Here is a 21,396-nt window from a genome sequence, read left to right as displayed (position 1 = left end):
TAAAAGAGCCTAAACCCTGCAATGAAAAATAAATGAATATAAAGAACAGTGACTAGAATTTGATAATGAAAAGCACAGAGGAAAGTAAAGTTAATAGAACCAAAGATTTTAGGGAAATTGGGATATAGGAAAATTAGAATTCTGCACAGATATTTTCAACTGGATATGCTCTAAGGACTTTGGAGATAAAGTTATTGAGAGATTATAATAGGAATTTTGTACTCATGTAGTAGTCAGTGTTCTGATCAGAAGCAGATAGCGCATTCAAAAGGGTTTTCCTAAATAGAATGTAGTTACGGGACAGTTAAGTGTGACCAGGTTTAAGGGAGTGAAGAAGGGATGATGAGACACTTATGAATTAGAAGCCCAGGGAAGCCATTACCATTCCTGGGGCTCACAGAACAAAGGGAGGAAACAGTGTTATGAAAGACCAGTGAAAGCTAGACCCCCCGGAAGACAGGCTGCCTGAGAAGAGTTGATGATTTGCTGTTGTGCCCCATTGGGGGAATAGAATCAGCTGCCCGATGGTAAGGGAGCCTGAGTAATCCAATCTATAACAGCTAGCTTCATCATTACTCAGGCTCCCATGAGGATAGAAAATAAAATCTGGGTAGTGGAGGAAACAGACTGACAGCAAAATGTCCTCATAGAATATAAGTCTGAAGGCGTGAAAGTGGATGATCTCACTTGTGGAAGGGTAAGGAGAACAACAAGATCTTTAATAGTCCACAGAGAGATTAAAAATATCCAGTTAGATGGAGAAGTAATCTGAGACCAAATGAAGTGTGCAAAATGGAAATGTCCCTGAATAAGAGAGATTCAAGGAGAAGATGACTAATTGTAGAGGAAGTTGAAGAAAAATTGGAAAACCAAGAAAAAATTTACTGGGCCATTATCAGTGATCTTTCTGATTTCTGTTGCAAAAGAAAAGATAGCAATTAGCAAATTGCTGAAAACTTAACGAGAGCATAGAGAAAGAGGGACATGCAGAGCACAGCCCATTTATTTGAGAAATTTTGTAAAGAAAAGGAGCAGAAAACTAGGACCAGTAAAAGTGGAGGAATATAATGTAAAATGCTAGGGGTTTTTTTCCCTATAAAAGGTAAGATTCAAATATATTGGAAAAAATTAGCTTTTATAGACCCAGGAAGTGTTAGTTATTTTGGTTCTTTCTCTGTATTTCAAAGAAACATTACCAGGTATTAATTTTGCTATAGAATACAAAAATGGTAGGATATTCAATTGAGTATAAGCATATTCAATTGAGAAAGAATAAAGTCATTAACGTGCAAATAGAGAATACATTTAGTGTCAAAATTATTAGTATTCCATGGCATAAAGCTATCCAAATGAAGAATTTCACATTTTGAAAAGACACAATTTAAAGTTAGTAATTTACTTTGCTAACTCTGACCCTCACCCTAAATAAAACTTGATGGTTTTGTTGATTTTATACTTATGAACGCCTTTGGTTCCACATTTAGAATGAGATGTACTCTGGGTACCTCCAAGTATATTCTCAAATTCATTGCCAATGAAACATTAAATACTGGAGAAAAGCAGTGTTTATGAAGGATAGCCTGAAGACAATGCAATCCATTCATTCCTCTAGATACCCTGAACCGTTTCTAGATTAAGTCAGTTCAGCAGAGAGCTGAATACCTGCATTGGAAGTGTTGGTTACCATTGTGTTTTGGCATTTAGAAACTGTAAGAACCTCCCTATGAGATTTGTTGCTATCTTCTCGTACAGATGCTGTAGAACACTTTGTTCATTGTGTAGCATGGTTCCTTTTACATCGGACTCATTTGAGAAATCTCTTTCTGGGCTCACTACCGGGAGTCTTAATGCTTCGCCAAGCAACTGGTTAGATTTTTTTTTTTTTTTTTTTTTTTTTTAGATTTTATTTTTACAGACAAGATGAATCTCACAACTGCATGTGTCTCCATCTGCGTAGTTTGCCAAAAATCTGAAAGCCAAAGTTTCAGACACAACCCTCCAAAAAATATTTTTTGTGGTTTATTTTTATCAAAGTAGTATATGGAGAAATATTTTTAATCAAGTAGTACAGAAAGAATTTAATTTAAAAAGCAAAAGTTCTCTTGCCAATATCTCCCCATCCCTGGTTACATTCTCCCTATACACTTATATAGCAGTTTGTTCACTTATCAACTTAGAAATTACCTACTGACTACTGACTCTTGATAGATCAATTTGTAATTAGCTAACCTACTTTCCCCCATACCGGGCCTGTTTTTAGGAATTATATCGATTTTTTTTCAAATATTTTAAATTCCTTTTTTGTTAGTTTTGTGACTTCTGATAATACACTTACAAGTGGATTTGCTGTTCTATCAAACTTTGGTAATATCTTTTGGCTCCTTACTTGAAGGACACAGATATTATTCACCAGGTCCTTTCTTCTCCATTCTCTCAAACTTTTCCATCTCCAAACTTCTGTCAGTTGTGTTGTACTTTAACATTGTTAAGCTTGATGACATTGCTTTTGTGTGTGTGGTTTTTTTTTACTTTGTATATATATATTTATTTCAAGTATTAGAATAAAAGACAATTGATAGCATTTATCTAATGATTTTTCATCCGTTCTTATGGTTTGACATGTAGGATGATGAAAAAAATGTAGGCACATTTTGAGAGAAAATAACATAAATGCAAAAAATAATGAATTTAGGTTATATAGAATATACAGCAGATTTCTCTGCTGTATTAATTTAAAATACATGATTGCTGCTATAAACACTAAAACGAAGTTTGGCTATTTCTTAAAAAATAAGCATGCATCTACTCTAGGGCTCAGAAATTCTGCTCCTAGGCATTTACACAAATACTCATAGTAATTTCATTCATACGAGTTAAAAATGGAAAACCTCCCTGGAGTCCGTCAACAGAAGAATGGGGGGGGGGGATAAACAAACTGTGGTATATAATACAATGAAATACTACTCAGCAATAAAAAGGAATAAGCTATGGATACATATAAAAGCATGGGGGATATTATCATTCTGAGTGAAAGTGATGTTTGATCCCTTTCATAAGTTCAAGAAAAGGCAAAGTTAATCTATGGTGATGGAAATTGAAAAAGTGGTTACATGGGGTAGGGAGTGGTGTCAACTAAGAAGAGTGCTGATTGAGGAGATTGAAAAGGGAGGTTTCTGAGTTATTAGAAATATTTATATCATGATGGGGGAGGGAATTGCATGGATGAATGTATTTCTCAAAACTGAGTAAACTCTTCACTGAAGATCTTTGCAATTTACTGTATGTAAATTATACCTCAATTTTTAAAAAAAGCCGTATTGCTGCCTATGTTGTCTGTAGTTTGTTGGGAGACCAACAAATGATCTTATAATTTTACTATTCAGTATAGTAAGTGCTAGGATATAGATAAGCATAGAATTTCAAAAATGCATGAGTGTTGTGTAACCTCTCCATGGCAGAGACAATGTTATGCGTTTATCAAACCTGTTCCATTTTTCTGCTGCATTCCCCAACCTCTTCCACACTAAGGTTAAGGCCAGAAAGATACATGACCAGTGGAATGTATATAGAAGTGATACCCTCTACTTCTAAATCTGAATATAAGCCCCACCCCTGTACATTTCTCCATGCTTTTTCTTCTGTTTCTTTGGTGGCCTTGAGAACCAGAGGTTAATGATGAGAACCAAATATGGTGAGCTTGGGTCCCTGAATGACTATGTGGGGCAGAGTCCCTCTGTCTCTTCTTTCCATGCTGGACTGAAATGTGAGCAAGAAAGGCTCATGTAGTACATTAAACCACTGGAGGGAAGGAGGGAGGGAGGGAAGAAGAGAAAAGAGGGAGGGAGAGAAGGAGGGAGGGAGGACAAGAAGGAAAAAGAAAAGGACAAAAGAAAGGGAAGGAGGGAGAGAGGAATCCAAGATCCCATGGGAATAAGCTGTGGGAGACAATGAAGCCATCCAAAAGACTGGATCTACCTTCTGGGTGTGCTGAGAGCAGCTGAGCAAAGGATGAAACCTATAGAACACCATCACCATGTGACTCCCATAAAAAATAAAGGGAAAGATTGATGAAAGAGCTAGATTTTTAAAGATATTTGCCTTATTGTTTTTTTAAGTCAAAATGACTGTTTTACATCATAATTTTTAATTGATTAATGGTTCTTCTAGTGAGATAATTCTAAAATCTGTTCAGAACACGAAAAGGACAAGAAATATCTGAGTCAGAAGCAGAAGCGTCCAGAGAGAGTACTGCTGCTTATATGTAGATAAAATATGTTGGCATTTTTCCCCCAACATATTTGCTGCAGTTCGGTTTAGAAATCTAAAGAATATGCTTTTAGCAGAGTTCAAGTGCATTACAGAAGTGAACATAGAGATTTGATGGTCGGGTTTGTGTGTGTGTGTATGTGTGTGTTAATTTTCACATTGATCCTAGCATTTCTCCCCTGATTTTGATGTGATTTTTGCGTGACTGTTTCCTGTTTTTCCCCCATGATCTCTGGAATTCTAGACACTTTATCTATTGATAATGACATCCCCATAACTCTGGGAAAACTTGTTTTGTTAACCTAGTGTCTTGTCGAATCAGACAAGCATGCTCTATTTTTTTTTCCTGTAGGATATTATCTAACATATGGTTTATTAACTATAAATATTTTTTGAACTAGTTTTTGGTACATCCAAAAATAAGAGCTATGAAATGTAAACAGGTGGGAGTTTGGGAATGAACACTTTTATTTATTCATTTAACTGGGCAGTAAACTGATACTCACTAAGCACCAACCACTGTGCTAGGGGCAGCAGAATAGCGGTGGACCAGAGATTTGATCACAAGCTTCCATGCTGACATACATACTTCTGAAACAGTGATTAGGTGGATTATCACAAACATCATGAAGTTATTACGATTGAATGAAGGGAAAGAAAAGTATAGGATGCTATGAGGCTCCCTGCAGAACGGTGGGTGATTGAGGAGTGAGTGTCAGGGAATGGACTTACTCCAGAAGCTTATGTAAGCTGAGTCCTGCAGGATGTGTTTGTACAGCCGAATCAAGAGGATGACAAGAGCGTGCCCGTGAAGAGGCCAGAGTGGGGTGGTAACGTGTAGTACTTTATGAAGGTACTTCTTTTCTTTCTGCCTCAGCAGGGAGTGTAACTGAGGCTTGCAGACTCCGATCAAGGTTGCACAGTAGAAAATCTGTTTCTACCTTTTGATATGAATTGATGGCATGAGGACAATAACATTTAAAATCCAGCAAGAAATAAAATCTCACTGAAAGAACAGTAATTAGAATGATCACAGGTTTATGACATCAGCTTAAGGACTCATCAATATGTGTTTCTATGGCAGCAGCGGCATTTTCTGCCTTAAGAAAATAAGATCTTTCACTTTAAGAAGTATTCGTGTGTTGTTGTTTTTCTCACATAATTTGCCATTTATGAGACTTGTTGGTAGCACTAAAAGCTCCTCCTAGGCTTGCTTATACAAGAGCTGGGTGTTTTAGACATATTTTTCAGTCTTAAGCAAAACCTTGAGCTTGCAATCCCTTATTTTAGGTTTCTGAAAAGGTGAGGTTTTAGTGAAGACTAAATATATTTATTCCCTTCATAAAATACTTTCTAAGTTACACTTCAAACTGCATAATAATGAATTTGAGGGAAAATGTTAGTTCCTGCATTATACATAACATCCTTCTAAATACCTATATATTTTCCTCCAGTCTGATAAATCATATGCTTCAAGGGTTGACAAATTGCTTTTCCAAAGTTTGTTGGTTTTTAAATGCCAAGTGACTCAAAAGTCTGCTGATGATTTTAGATTTGGCATCCTATCTGAGGGAGGATTTATTAATTTGAAAGATTGTCTTAGACCAGGGGTTGGCAGACTCTAGCCCATGGGCTAACTCTGGTCCATGCCTGTTCTTTTAACGTCTGTGAACTAAGATGGTTTTTACATTTTTTCAAGTGTTGTTAAAAAGTAAAAGGAAGGAGAAGGAGAATCTGGGACTGAAAGGTATGCAGCCTGCTAAGCCGAAAATATTTACTATCTGGTACTTTACAGAAAAAGTCTGCCTCTCCTCTCTTAGGCCATCAGAATTATTGTTTGAACTAGAAGAAATATTTAGTGCACATGGTGAGAAATTTTCAGTTATTAAAACTTCAGTGATACTTAGATTATTCTGCAGTTAACTTTCTGAACAACTCACAATTTTTTTTAAAAAAAAGCTCTCTTGGCTGTATATTTTAATAATTTATAAGACAGTAACTCAGAACGAGCACCGTAAGTTTAGCATTACGTTATATTGTTCTCAGTTTTACTAAGCGTAAAGCTTGGCGAATTACATAAATGCTATGTTAGTTTAAAAAAAAAAAAATCCTTCTAAGCGTATATACAAATCACAGCCAGTACGGGAGATTTAGTAGCAGTGACATGTAATTCACAAGCTTATGTAAATTGATTTTCAGTCTTAAAATGATGAATTTGGCTGGTGCTTCCATGTATCCACAAAGCATACATTTTGTGTGACATTTGTCTAAATGAAGGTTGATTTTTTTTTTTTTTTAATTTATTTATGGCTGTGTTGGGTCTTCGTTTCTGTGCGAGGGCTTTCTCTAGTTGTGGCGAGCGGGGGCCACTCTTCATCGCGGTGCACGGGCCTCTCACTGTCGCGGCCTCTCTTGTTGCGGAGCGCAGGCTCAGTAGTTGTGGCTCACGGGCCCAGTTGCTCCGTGGCATGTGGGATCCTCCCAGACCAGGGCTCGAACCCGTGTCCCCTGCATTGGCAGGCAGATTCTCAACCACGGCGCCACCAGGGAAGCCCCATGAAGGTTGAATTTTAAAGGATAGTGTTCTATTCAAGAAAGATTCAAATTCCTTTGTAATTTTTCAATTTTTGATACAGATTTCCAAATCATAAAGGTTTTGTAAAAATCAGCTGTATATCTTACCTTGTTTTTTCCTTCCTTTTTTTTTTTTTTTTTACATTCATGTGAAAAAGTGCAAGTGAGTGTGAGAGTCAAATGATATGGGGAAAAAAATGTTCTTTTCAAACCCTATGACAATGTAGCCATTAGTACTTAAATAGTACTTGCACTATAGCAGACCTGCCTTTCTTTTCATAATAAACAGTGTCATTCAAACTTTTTAATTGCTTGTATTAAAATTTGCAGAGGAGCTTTGGCTAATGATCACGGTAGGAGCATCTTTGGGGAAAATGCATGAGAAAAGAAGATATTAATGTTGTCAAAATTCACGGAAATAAAAATGCTGAGAAAAGTAAAGGATGCAGGCAAAATATGCTAATAAATGGGCTGGAAATCAAGTGTACATCCAAAATGTGGTAGGATAAAAATTATCTATCAAACTTTAAATTTGATATTCAAATAGGTAACATCAAATATCAAAAATAAAATGCGTTGTGCATAAATAGAAAAAGCTTTATTCCCAGCTGAAACTTTGATTCTCAAACAAAAGTCAGTGTGGGAGTGGATGCTCTTGTTACTTTGCCCTGGTTTGCCCAGACTAGCTATTCGACATCCAGTTAAGTCCTCTAATTTCTCAGAGCCTGAGTTTCCCGATTTGAAAAAATAGCATCCCTTCCAAACTTAGAATTTCCTATGAGGCACAAACAATACAGAATGTACTAGAACGCTTTAAATAATAAAGTGATATATAAATATTAGGTGTTGTTTTTATAAAATCAATGGCTACACCTCCTTCTACTTTTCTTAACTTTTCCAAATACTGCTATAGATGAGACATTTCACATATATTTACACCTTTATATTCAAGACAATGGTAACACCTACACCATTCTTTTGAAATGTTTTAAACTTCAATTTAGGGTACTGTCTTAAATCTCAATATGCTTGGAAATGAAAAGAAGTGCAAAAGACACAATGTACTGATGCTGTGAATTCTGAATACCATATGCCCTGCATTTGTTCATAAATAATAAATGTTACCCTTTCTGAAAAGCTATCCTAAACATCTCAAATTTTCTATGTGACCTTTCAATCTGATGGAGAAGTCTCAAATGCAATATATTTAAATCTTCACTAATTATCTTTCCCTTTAAATATCTTTGTATTAGTCGATATTCTTTCAGTTTCCTAAAAAGCAAACAAATGAGAACACAGGTCAAATAATCAAAAAGCCTGCAGGCTTTCTTCAGCAAGCTCTGAATTTAGATGCTGAAATGATGTCATCACAGATGGGCCTACTTTGTCTTTCTCCGACATCCATCCCTTTATAATACAGTGGCCAACAGGAGCTCAGTGGATGGAGAGCTTTCATTCCTAGTGGTTCTGTGTATTGTTTTGTTTTCTCCTCACATATGTCACACATTTGGGATCCAGGATACAAGAAGTATTGTGTTGCTTCTCTCCAGCACTCACATCCACTCCATCATTCCTACCTTTTCCATAAACAACCCCACTCCTCTGGAGCACATGTCACCAGATTATTCCATCCACCACTATCCTAGGTTTTATATTATGCTATAGTCTTCTTCTATTTTCCTAGGAACTTTGCTTTATTTGGGGAGGGGGATTTTACTGGCCCCAATCTTAAAAATTAAATTATGTGACTTTTTTGCTTAAAACTCTGCAATGGATTTCCCTCCAGCCCAATTAAAATGAAACTGACAACATTATCATGGCCTGCAGGCCCTCCTTGCTTCTTCACTGTGCTCCATAAACTCTGGCTTCCTTAGGATCCTCAGAACATGCAAAGTATACTCAAGATGTTTGCATTTCTGGCCTTTGTGTATACAATATATGTAATTTTATATATATATACACACACACACACACACACACACACACACATATATGTATATGTGTGTATACATATATGTGTATGTGTGTATGTGTGTGTGTGTATATATATAAGCATACCTGGGAGATACTGTGTGTTCAGTTCCAGATCGCCACAATAAGGAGAATATCGCAATACAGTGAGTCACGTGACGTTTTTGGTTTCCCCGTAAAGCAGTGTCAAAGTTATGTTGATACTATACTGTGGTCTATTTAGTGTGCAATACCATTCTGTCTAAAAACAATGGGCACATCTTGATTTAAAAATACTTCATTGCTAAAAAATGTGAGCCATCATCTGAGCCCTCAGGGAGTTGACATCTTTTTGCTGGTGGGGTGTCTTGCCTCCACGTGGACGGCTGCTGACTGATCAGGGTGGCGATCGTTGAAGGCTGGGGCGGCCGTGACACTTTCTTAAAATAGGACAGCGATGAAGTTTGCTGCATCAATTGACTCTTCCTTTCATTTAAACACTTAGATTTATGAATTGGCCTAATTTCAGTATTGTTCTGTCTCAGGGAATCGCGAGGCCCAAAGAGAGGAAAAGAGATGGAGGAATGGCCGGTCAGTGGGGCAGTCAGAACACACACAACATTTCTAGATTAAGTTCACTATCTTATATGGGTACGGTTCATGGCACCCCAAAACAATTGTAGTAGTAACATCAAAGATCACTGATCACAGATCACCATGACGAGTATAATAATAATGAAAAAGTTTGAAATATTGCAAGAATTACCAAAATGTGACACAGACATAAAGTGAACAATGCTGTTGGAAAAATGGTGCCAATAGACTTGCTGCAGTCAGTGTTGCCATAAACCTTCAATTTGTGTAAAAAAAGAAAAAGAAAAAGAAAACAAAACACAATATCTGTGAAGCAGAAAAATGAGGCATGCCTGTAATATATAACAATATATACATATTATATAACTTGGTATATTCAATATATATATATTCATTGTATATTATTTTTTAAAATTTTTGTTGGAGTATAGTTGATTTAAAATGTTGTTAGTTTCTGCTGTACAGCAAAGTGAATCAGTTATACATATGCATATATCCACTCTTTTTTAGATCCTTTTCTCATGTAGGTCATTACAGAGTATTGAGAAGAGTTCCCTATGCTATACAGTAGGTCCTTATTAGTTATATATGTTTTATATAGTAGTGTGTATATGTCAATCCCAATCTCCCAATTTATCCCTCCCCCCCTTACCTCCCTGGTAACCATAAGTTTCTTTCCTACATCTGTGACTATTTCTGTTTTGTAAATAAGTTCATTTGTACTTTTTTTTTTAGATTCCACATATAAGCGGTACATGATATTTTTCTTTCTCTGTCTGACTTACTTGCTCAGTATGACAGCCTCTAGGTCCGCCCACATTGCTGCACATGGCATTATTTCATTCTTTTTTATGGCTAATAGTCCATTGTGTATATGTACCACATCTTCTTTATCCATTCCTCTGTCAGTGGACATTTAGGTTGCTTCCATGTCCTAGCTATTGTAAATATATTCATTGTATTTTATTTATTATCTGCTCCACTCTGTACTGCCATACTATGTACTTTAATAATATAAATGAGAACTGAAACTCTGTATTGTTCACCCCGTCTCCCCGGTGATTTGAACAGTATCTGGTGCATAAAAGACTCTCAGATATTTCCTGAGCGAATGAATAAGTGAATGAGTGAATATATGAATGAATTATTCCAGCAGAAGTGCTAAAATTGAGCCTCATTGAGTTAGGTGCCCACCCCTGGTGTCAGAGAGAGGCATCTGCCTCTCCTGGATCAGGTGGATTAAGAGTGAAGTCTGGGTAATGTTTAAAGAAATTTTAAAGAAAATCTGGATGCTGTTACTTAAAGAGCAGAGTTTGCTGGGGAAGGAAGGAATGGATGTCTACTGTTTTATCCCCCTTCCCTCTTTCTGTCACCAATGCCAATATGTTAATACCTGGGAATAGGTTGCTCTGTATCTTTTGTCTTACTCCCTTCTCTCAAAATGTTGTTACTTCTTCTTTTGAAATATATTCTCTTTTATTTTCTTACTTTCCCTTACCACCATGTGGCATCGACTCTTAACTGTTTGTTGCTAATCTTTCTGCCCCCACGATGATCTCCCACCACCCAGGATCTCCTGAATATGGCTCTTATTCTGTCATCTAATAAAAAGAAATGCATGCTAGGTTCTTTCATCCATAATCAGACAGAACTTGTTAAAAACATTCATGATTTTCCAACATGGACACTTCCTTCCAATCAGACTTATGTCCTTATTACTTATTCCTGAATATACCTTAGTTCATGTTTTCAGAGTCCACAATTTTAGTTCTAAAGTAGATTTTCCAAATAAGCTAGTCAAATCCTTTTGGGGGGACAGACACATGGAGAAGGAATGAAAAGAACTGAGGTCTGGAGAAGTTACCCCTAAAGAACAAAATTTCGGCACAATTACAACTAGACTCTGGGTATCTCTAGCCCTGGATCTGAGCTCCTTCTTTATGCCAGCCTTTTCCTGTTCTCTCCTGTGTCCTACTCCCTTTCTACCTCCTGAACACCATTCTGCCCTCCGACCCAACTGACGTCTATCTCTTTCTGTAGTGTTCCTGATTACATAGTTTTCATAGGATTCCAAGTACTATTGAAATTACTAGCTATGCCGTGCTCTTCTGTACTTCCTTTTGATGCTGCCTTTTGCAGTAAGGCCTGTGACATCATGATTTATAATAAGAAATATATTTTTTCTGTCTTGATCCACGTTTTCTGTCACACAGCTTCTAAAACCCTTGGGACTTCCTAAGTGATAAGTGCAATAAAGCTGAAATGGGTGTCTTTTGTTATGAATAACAAGTTCCTTTCAACCACACCTGAGTTCATGTCAATGAGGGGATTTTTGGAAAGCCCCTAGGTAACTGTAAGATGGGGCTGGTTAGCAGGGGAACCAACCATGTGATTAGAGAGTTGGAATTTGCAGCCTCGTCCTGACCTCTGGGAAGGAGAGAGGGGCAGGAGATTGAGGTCAGTCACCAGTGGCCAGTGATTTCATCATCATGCCTGCATCCTGTAGCCACCATACAAATCCAGAAGTTCAGGAGTTCAGAAAGCTTGGTAAGTGTAGGTGCTGGGCGGGTGGTGCGTGTGGAGAGGGCTTGGCACCCCTCGCACCCACCTTGCTCTATGCAACCCTTCCATCTGGCTGTTCCTGAGTTACATCCTTCATAATAAACCAGTAATCTAGTACGTAAACTGTTTTCCTGAGTCCTGTGAGCTGTGCAGCAAGTGATTGGATCTAAGGAGGGGGTCGTGGGAACCTCCGACGTATGGTCTGTCAGAAGCGTAGCTGACAAACTGGACTTGAGATTGGCATCTGAAGTGGGGGTCATCTTGTGGGACTGAGCCCTTAACCTGTGGGATCTGAATCTATCTGCAGGTAGATAGTATTAGAATTAAGTTAAGTTATGGGACGCCAGCTGGTGTCCATAAAGAATTGTGTGACGTGTGGGAAAACCCCTACATCTGGTGTCAGAAATAAAGCACTGGGAGTAGAGGAGAAACGCAGAGGAGTATTTTTCTTCTTTCAGGCCTCATAAGGCTACAGATGTCTCAGAAGCAGGGTTCCAGGAAAGTTACTTGCTGTCTTTGTTGTTGTTAATATTCATATACCACCTAGCACCATGTTAAGCATATAGTTGATCCTTAAGTTAAAATTGTTTGGTGGCTTTTGTTGAATATTATTTAAGATAATATTTAGGGCTTCCCTGGTGATACACTGGTTAAGAATCCGCCTGCCGATGCAGGGGACACGGGTTCGAGCCCTGGTCCAGGAGGATCCCACATGCTGTGGAGCAGCGAAGCCTGTGCACCACAACTACTGAGCCTGCGCTCTAGAGCCCACGAGCCACAACTACTGAGCCCGTGTGCCACAACTACTGAAGCCCATGTGCCTAGAGCCCGTGCTCCACAACAAGAGAAGCCACCGCAATGAGAAGCCCATGCACTGCAACAAAGAGTAGCCCCCACTCGCCGCAACTAGAGAAAGCCTGCGCACAGCAACAAAGACCCAACACAGCCAAAAATAAATAAATTAAATAAATTAATTTTTAAAAAACCCATAATATTTAGATTAACCTATCTGCCATCAAGGATTTAATTCAGGTGATTTTAGTCAGGGATTCTCATTGGTATTGCTTTTGAAGCCAGAACAACCAATAGTGATATTAAAATTCAGCCATGGTTTAATAAAATAGTTAGATTTGTGGCTTCTTTGTAAAACTAAAAGCTGGTTAGAAAAATACCTAAAAAGAAAAACAAAAACTTTTTACTATTTTCCTTAATTAAATGTTGTCAACAAGATGCAAAGAAGATGTCTATTTAAGTGATGAAATTTAAGACCTGAAGCTCAAATGGTTTTGTCCAATGAAGGATTGAAGTGGGTGTGGCTATTTTGAAAAAGCAGTGGTAGTATATAGCTTGAGGAAAACCAAGGAGAACACAACAAAAATCATTGCTAAAGAGGATCCCAGTTTCCAAAGCATGCAATTGTACATGTTATAGACTATTACCCACGATGCAGATTGTTGGAACCATCTTATGTTCTATAAAATAGTTTAAATCTTGAGGAAATATTTCAGTATGCTCCCTGTATTACTAGGTCTTACATTATACATTTTGTATTTTGGAGGCCAGGAGTATGACTGGAGAATGAGCGCTGGGTAACCAACTTTATACCACAAACTTACCTTTGGGATGTTTGTATGCAGTTAAACCAGAACCTTCCATTTCAAAGCTGCTATGTACTTTTTTATTAAAAGCATCTCTTTACTTGCCTCTTATTAATTTTATAACTCTTAAAAGTTGTTATAAAAGAGATATTTCAAAAAGATGAAACTCCTGATTTTATATAGAAGCAAATTCAAAACCTTAGGTCAAGAATACAACAGATTAGCAATGTAATATAGTGTTTATCTTTTTGTGACTAAAAAAGTTCAGTGTTGTTTTTAAAATTTTTATTTCAATGTTTAGGAGATGATTTAAACAAATATAAAAGAGGATCTCATGTAGAATATAGCTTTCCAAAAACTAAAGTTATCTAAGGTAGGGACAGCTAGAATGTATATGTGAAATTAAGCAGCTCATGTTTAAAACAATTCACACATATATTTCTCATTTATTTGACATATTCTAAAATATCACGGTCTCTTGATTTAAATCGTCCTTGCTTTAAATTGTAATTTTATACTGACATTTTTCCTATTATTAAATTCTTATTATTCTTTTTGAGTGTGGCATCTATGGCTTTCCCTATCCCTGTGCCCCCCGTATTATCTTGCTTTATACTTATTATGCAGTAAATGTTTTATAAATGTTTGCTGATGAATGATAGCCATGCCCAAAGAAAATCCATTTGTTCTCTGCTGAAAAAATACAGACAATATGAACTTTCAACATAAAAAAAGATTCATGGCAAATGATTCTTGACAGAATCTTCTATAAACAAGAAAAATGAAATAAACATGTTTCTGATCCACTCATATATATTTATGCTAATAAAAGGTAGAAGTCCCCGGCCTCTGCACAACATATTCAATTGCTCTTTTTACCGAGCTGATGTTGAAAAAATTTTCAAATTTGTAATGATGATATGGGAAGGTAACATAGAGAAGATTTTTAAAAAGCAAGAAATACAGTTGGATTCTGTGAAAATTGCTTATTGTGTACTTTAAATGTGAAATAATAGAACTCGTAATTTAAATGTTTACTGGATACTACAGTGCACGCCACAGTGTTTCATTCTTTTAACCTATGTGTGCATTTCCACATATGAAAGGACCCATGGAAACTTTGGCCTAGTTCCCATTTAAAATTGGACTTGTTTTCAAATAAAGAATGTATAGAACCTTTTTTCAAATTGTTTATGGTTTAGGGAATATGAAATCCCTCCACTGGATAAGAAAATTTATGTTTATTGTAGCACATAGAGAACATGGTTGGTTGTTTCTAAAGTATTTTCCCCTAATTTTCGAATCCCGTTTATTTTTCAGGCATTTCCTGGGAACGTCAACTCCGATAGTGTGGTTCGGCATGATTTGCAGCATCCAGTAATCGCCCGCTATGTGCGCATCGTGCCTCTGGATTGGAACGGAGAAGGCCGCATTGGGCTCAGAATTGAGGTCTACGGCTGTTCTTACTGTGAGTACCATACTGTCGAAATTTGTGGTGGATTTTGTCATCTTCATTTAATTAGTAATTTTGTTATTTTGAATTATTTAATAGTTGCTTCCTCTGACAGTAAACTGCAATGTTTCTTTATATAAATAATATATAAGGTTGTTTGTATGTTATAAATATATATTTACATTTTTACGCAAACACACATATAAGAATATCTTAAGGACACCTTAAGTAGAGGACTTGGGAAATGATTTCTGCTCAGTAGACTAAAACAGCAAAGCTTATTCATAAAGTTGCTTGAAGTCTCATGAAATATTTAAAAAACAGAAACTTATACTCTTATTCATCTTTTTGACTCTGTGATGGATTTGAAAACAGTCTTAAGAACTTCCTTCTGGTTCTCTTTAATTATATATACCTTTTGTTATTTTAAAGCCAACCACTGAGTTTTAAGGTCAATTATATTTTATATGTCTAAAAGTTTTATTTGTTCCTTTAAAAAACTTATTCAGTCACCTAAAAAGTTTCTTTTCCTTTAATCGTGTTTTTGATTACCCTTTTGTAGTTTTTAAATACATTATATCTATGTCTCATGATTCCAGTATATGCAGTTTTAGGGATTGGCATTCTGCTCTCTATTGTTTCAGCCAGTTTTGCTAGTGGTGCTTGTTTTCTCCTCCTCTTCCTCCTCCGCCTCTTAATTCTTTCCTTTCTTCCTTCTTCTTCTCAGCATTCTTATCTGCCTATCCTTCTTGTCTTTAACTTTATGCTCATCTATCTTCTCGAACTGTGACCTCAGTTTCTTCAAAACTTTATCTGTGGAACTTCTTTTAGGTGAAGGTTGATGGTGGCTTCTTCTGGAGAAGATGTATCTTATTTGCTTCTATGAAGGCAGTACTAACACAGAATTACTTTCAAGATTATTTGAGGCTTTTGGAGGCCACTAGGTACTACACATTCAGTCTGCAAACACATGATTTGCAAACACTGGCTTTATTTTATGTGGCTGCGCCTCACGGCTTGTGGGATCTTAATTCCCCAACCAGGGATTGAACACGCGCCCTTAGCAATGAAAGCACTGAGTCCTAACCACTGGACCGCCAGGGAATTCCCCCAGACGCTAGCTTTAGAATATGAAGTATCTGGTAAAATAGTCATCTCCTCCCGGGAAGTTTTTCTTCCTGTTCCAGTTGCTGGGGGAGGAGGGTTGCTGGATACAGATAGGGCAGGGAATCAGGAGATCAGCTTCACGCAAGGAGTTTCCTATTAGACTCTCCCCTACCCCTTCCTGCAGACCCATAGCAACAAAAGCTTAACTGTAATCAGAAAATGCAAATGTCCTATTGGGCAAGCTTTTAAAAATTAACCAAACATTTGGTAGTTTATAATAAAAAGTATATAAAGCTTTCACCTTTGTATGAATTTAGTACCTGTAATGATGACCAAATCATATTTATTCATGGGCAATACTGTTATGTGAAAACTGGGCTGGTTACTAAAAAAGGGCCGAAGAGATCATTTAATAAATTCTATAGGTGTTTCTTTTATTTGGTCATCACTTTATAGTAGCAAATATAAAGAGTAGAGAGACAGATTTAGTTCTTCAGGAGAATGTAGATATTCAGGAAGAAGATTTAACTTTTCAGAAGCCTAAAATGACCCTCAACATAAACTGGGAGCCTTTCTACTATGTGGTCTGGGTATTCATGGGCACAGAACTCTGTGTTTATACATATTCTAGCTTTCAGCATCATGATGGGAAGGCCAAAACAAAATGTTTTTGTCTGCATGACATATTTTCTAAGGAGCATGTTCAGTTTTCAGTAAATGAAAAATAAGTAATATTCTCCATGGAAACATGATGTATGTAATTTATTTTATTAATAATTATTTATTGAGCAATTTCCATGGGTCATGAAATATGCTAAATGTTAATAATATCACAGTAAATAAGAAAAACATGGTAAGAGAGAAAGTGGAGCAATTAATCCAGTAGTAGTATTTATTAGGATACAAATAATGAGGGTTAAAATTTTCCCAAAGGCACACAGCCTAAGTGACAGAGCTGAAAGGGAAACCAGACATCTTGGTGGTACAAGAGCTCACCACCACTACTGTTTTCCTGCTCTTAAATTCTACCAAAGTGAACCCCATGTGACCTTCATCAGGTTGATAAGTCAATTATATTGACACCTCAGAAGCACCCATCAAGCCCCCTCCCAGTTACTACTACTTCTTAAAGGTAAATATTCACCTGATTTTTATCCCCATAGGTTAGGGTAGTTTTTTTAATTTTAAAATCTCATAGAAATGAAATTATAAAATATACATTATTTCCCCTCTGACTTCTTTTGTTCAAAATATTTGTGAAATCACCCATGTTGTTATTTGAGGTATTTGTTTATTTTCATGAATAATATTATTCTATTGTACGCCTATTCTACAATTATGTATTCATTTCGTGTTGATAAACATTGAGTTGTTTCCAGTTTTTGGTTATTTCAATAGAATTGCTATGAACGTTTTTCATAGGTATAGAGCTAGGAAGGGGTAATACCAAATTAGGATATATGTATGTTTAACTTTGATAATAATGAGAAAAATTTCCTAAAGTGGTTTTATCAATTTAGACTGTCAAAACCAATGTACTAGGGTTCCTAGTTGCGCCACAAATTCAGACATTTAGAAATGAACGTTTGAAAGTTTTAGCCATTCTGGTGCTTGTTCATTATATGCAGTTTAGTGTTAGCGAACATTTTCCTGATTTTTGAGGAGGTTATGCTTACTGTAATTTGTATACCCTCTTTTTTGAAGGGTTTGTTCAAGAACTGTGCCCATACTTCTGTTGAATTGTCTTCTATTTATCTGTTTTTCTGAGTAGTTTTTAAAGCCAACCCTGTCTTTTTTTTTTTCTCTCTCTCTCATTCTCATTATGCTATATAGACATGCATCTTATTTTTGAGAAGGCTTTCTTTAAAAATGGCCGTTTTAAAACCAGCACTGTCCATGAAGTTACTTTAGAATCCACAGTGAAGGGCAAAAGCAGCTTGCCAAAAAGCACATGGTCCGTTGACTCAAGTGTGGTTTAAAGTATGACAGTGTGTTCTATAATCATTTCAAGTAGCTTTGTAAAATGTTGAGTTAGTGCTATCACGAGATTTTCCATCAAGCCTGGGCCTTGGCAATCACAAGACATGAAGGAAAAATGCTTGAAGCTAAATAGGATGCTAGACTTTTCTAGTTTACAAACCTCTCTGGGGGGGAAAATAATCCTACACTTTGGGAAACTGGATTAATCTTTATACCAATAGATACCAGTGGAGTAAATGATAAATTGGCAACATAAAGTAAGATAAAACTTTATACAAAGATGTCAATGTTCTAGATCTGCTTCAGCCACTAGCCACATGTGGTTACTGAGCACTTGAAATGTAGCTAAGACAACTGAGAACTAAGCTGTGTTTAATTTTCATTCATTTGAATTTGAGTTTAAGTAGCATGACTACTGGCTCCCGTATTGGATGGTACAGATTATAAGAACCAAAATGTCTGCTTCTTATTTTTCTCCCGTGTCTTTTTTTAAACATTTATTATTTAAATGGCGGTCTCTAATTTTTTTTTTCTTAGTTTGGAAAACGATAATTTAATCATCATGGAAGCTGTCTGTACTATCAAAAATTTATGACTGGTCATTCCTCTAACCAGGTCATTTTTCTAACCAATGTCCAGATCCCGTAATTTTTCATATATCTATGTATGAAGAATGCAAAATATACTTATGTCTTTTACAAGAAAAATATACATGTTTATAGTAAGAAAAAGATGTGTTAAACATATTTGTTATGGACAACTTTTCCAAAGTCAAACGATGATTTAAATTTATCTGTACTGGAAATCAGACTAGAGTGGCCTCATAGAAGATGGCCTTCTATTTCTTTTTTTTTTTTTTTTTTTTTTCCATTTAGTGAGCTACTGCCTCAAGGGCTTTGTTTGAGTTTTCAGTGGGAAGGGAATCATGGATCTTTGAGAGGGGACGTGTCCTGTCCCTCAGATACACTCCCATTTTGCCCCCTTAATAACAGCAATCCTGTGTATTCCAGGGTCCAGCAAGGAGATACTAGGCTTTGATACCTCCTAGGGAAAAGAAATGAATTCTCTCATCTTCTTAGAAACCCTTTAGGGGGTTTATCTGAGATCTGTCTTATACCTGCAGGTTAAGGAATGGGTTTGTACTTCTTTTACTTCAAAGTTTGCCAGAAGGACTAGAGAAGGAAAAACGTCAGTATGAGGCTGCTTCTGTGGGAGTGTGTACCTACTGTAATTCCCCTTGTATTTGTCATCTTTCATCTCTGCAGTCCTTCCATAGTCGCTCTGTCATCTGAGAAGTTAGATACTTCTCAAGGTTGAAAGTAAGAAGTTCACTCTGTTCCAGGTGGAGGGAGAAGTTTATTTCCAGGCCACTGCTTTTAAGACTTTAGGGCTTCTGCTGTTTTTGTTTCCTGACTTGTCTTGATGATAGTATGAATTCCAATTTCAATGAATTTAGACTCATTTTAAATCATTCTGCTCCCTCTACATTTGGTTTTCCCTCAAGTGTAGTTGAAATAAGTGTGTGCTGTTATTTTTAAAACTTAATGATATTCCCAGTGTCTTCTGACTCAGTAAGCTTTCTCCCAAAACACTGATGCTAATCTTCTTACTCTGTACCAAAGGGGCTGCATGAAGCAGAAGGGAGAGGTCTCAGTCTAATAACTTTTAAAAATCATTTATGTCTGAAGCACTCAAACATGCATCTTACAAAAGCCCTACATGGTGCATTGATTAAAGCAGTGAGCATTTTCTGATGGCAAATACTAAATTAGCTTTTAACCAGAGTCTTCATAAAAGTAAGGTCAGCACCTTGGCAAACCAGGATACACACAAACGAAAGTAATTTTTATATATGCTTTCAATTTGGATGAATAATTAATAAAGCCTATATATATATGTTACCCAATGCAAATCCTGGTGGAAAATAAGTGCCAGCCGGCGGGGGAGGGGGGAAATATATCAAGAGGTGCCGAGTACAGTTAGAGGAAGGACAGTGTTTTGGCCTTTTCATGCTGTGCCAATGGGAATATTCTCTCCTAGGGACCACAGACTAACTGCCGTAGCTCCTGTGCTGCCTAGGCAAGAGATGCTGCCAGGTGTATGTATGTTAGGTTCCCAGGGCTGTCGTAACAAAATACCACAAACTGTGTAGCTTAAGACAACAGAGATTTATTCTCTCATGGTCCTAGAGAGCGTAAGTCTAAAATTAAGGTGTTAGCAGAGTTGGTTCCTTCTGGAGGCTCAGAGAGAGGAACCATCCCATGCCTCTCTCCTCTAGCATCTGGTGGTTGCTAGCAATTCTTGGTGTTCCCTGACCAGTGTTGCCACATCATTCCAGTGCCTGCCTCTGCCTTCACGTGGCCGTCTTCCCTCTGTGTGTCTATGTCTCTGTGTCTTCACATGACCTTTTTACAAGGACACCGGTCATTGGATTTAGGATCTACTCTAATTCAGTATGACCTCATCTTTTTTTTATTTATTTTATTTATTTATTTTTGGCTGCGTTGGGTCTTCGTCGCTGCGTGCAGGCTTTTCTCTAGTTGCATTGAGCGGGGGCCACTCTTCGTTGCGGTGCACGGGCCCCTCATGGCAGTGGCTGCTCCTGTTGCAGAGCACGGGCTCCAGGCGCGCAGGCTTCAGTAGTTGTGGCTCACGGGCCTAGCCGCTCCGCGGCATGTGGGATCCTCCCGGCCCAGGGCTCAAACCCGTGTCCCCTGCATCGGCAGGCGGATTCCTAACCACTGCGCCAGCAGGGAAGCCCTGACCTCATCTTAAAGGAACTAATTACATCTGCGAAGACCCTATTTCCAAATAAGGCCACATTTTGAGTTGCTGGGTGGTTATGAATTTGGGGGAAACATTATTCAATCCAGTGCAACATTTATTCATTAAAATTGGTAAGAATTTCTGTGTAGATCAGTTTAGCTGGGCAGAAAAATAAAAACACTTCTGAATGTCAACCCATGTTTTCCTATTTACATTAGATGTTTCATTTTGCATAATACTTGTATTATTGTGTTTTGTGTACACACATATGTGAAGACACATATGTGAAGTAAAAGATTTGTATGTTGCTTGAGGATCAATATATTGTGACACAGATTCATCAATCCATTAGCATTTATCGAATTCGATCTGTAAAGTATTTTTCTAATTTAAAATCTAAAATGCAAATCAGATCATATCACGCCTGTGCTTAAAACACTTTATGATCCTACATTCGCCTATAAAATCCAAGTTGTTAGCTTGAAATATAGTGCCGTCCCTATTACCTCTGCCGTCTTAATGTTCTGTCATTTCCATGTTGTACTT

At 37.1% G+C, this 21,396-nt stretch overlaps 1 protein-coding gene across 2 annotated transcripts in view; it reads left to right on the top strand.

Annotated features, from left to right (window-relative positions):
• Nucleotides 1-21,396, top strand: part of CNTNAP2 (contactin associated protein 2) — a 2,085,708-nt gene that overhangs the window by 828,026 nt on the left and 1,236,286 nt on the right. For both annotated transcript variants that reach the window (XM_059933152.1, XM_059933153.1), the window contains one exon: nucleotides 14,865-15,012. In XM_059933152.1, the coding sequence (XP_059789135.1) occupies nucleotides 14,865-15,012 (148 nt within the window). The remainder of the gene's footprint in view (nucleotides 1-14,864; nucleotides 15,013-21,396) is intronic.

The sequence above is a fragment of the Balaenoptera ricei genome, chromosome 9, assembly GCF_028023285.1.
Source record: "Balaenoptera ricei isolate mBalRic1 chromosome 9, mBalRic1.hap2, whole genome shotgun sequence".
Taxonomy (NCBI): Eukaryota; Metazoa; Chordata; class Mammalia; order Artiodactyla; family Balaenopteridae; genus Balaenoptera; species Balaenoptera ricei.
This window is presented reverse-complemented; position numbering and strand designations above follow the sequence as displayed.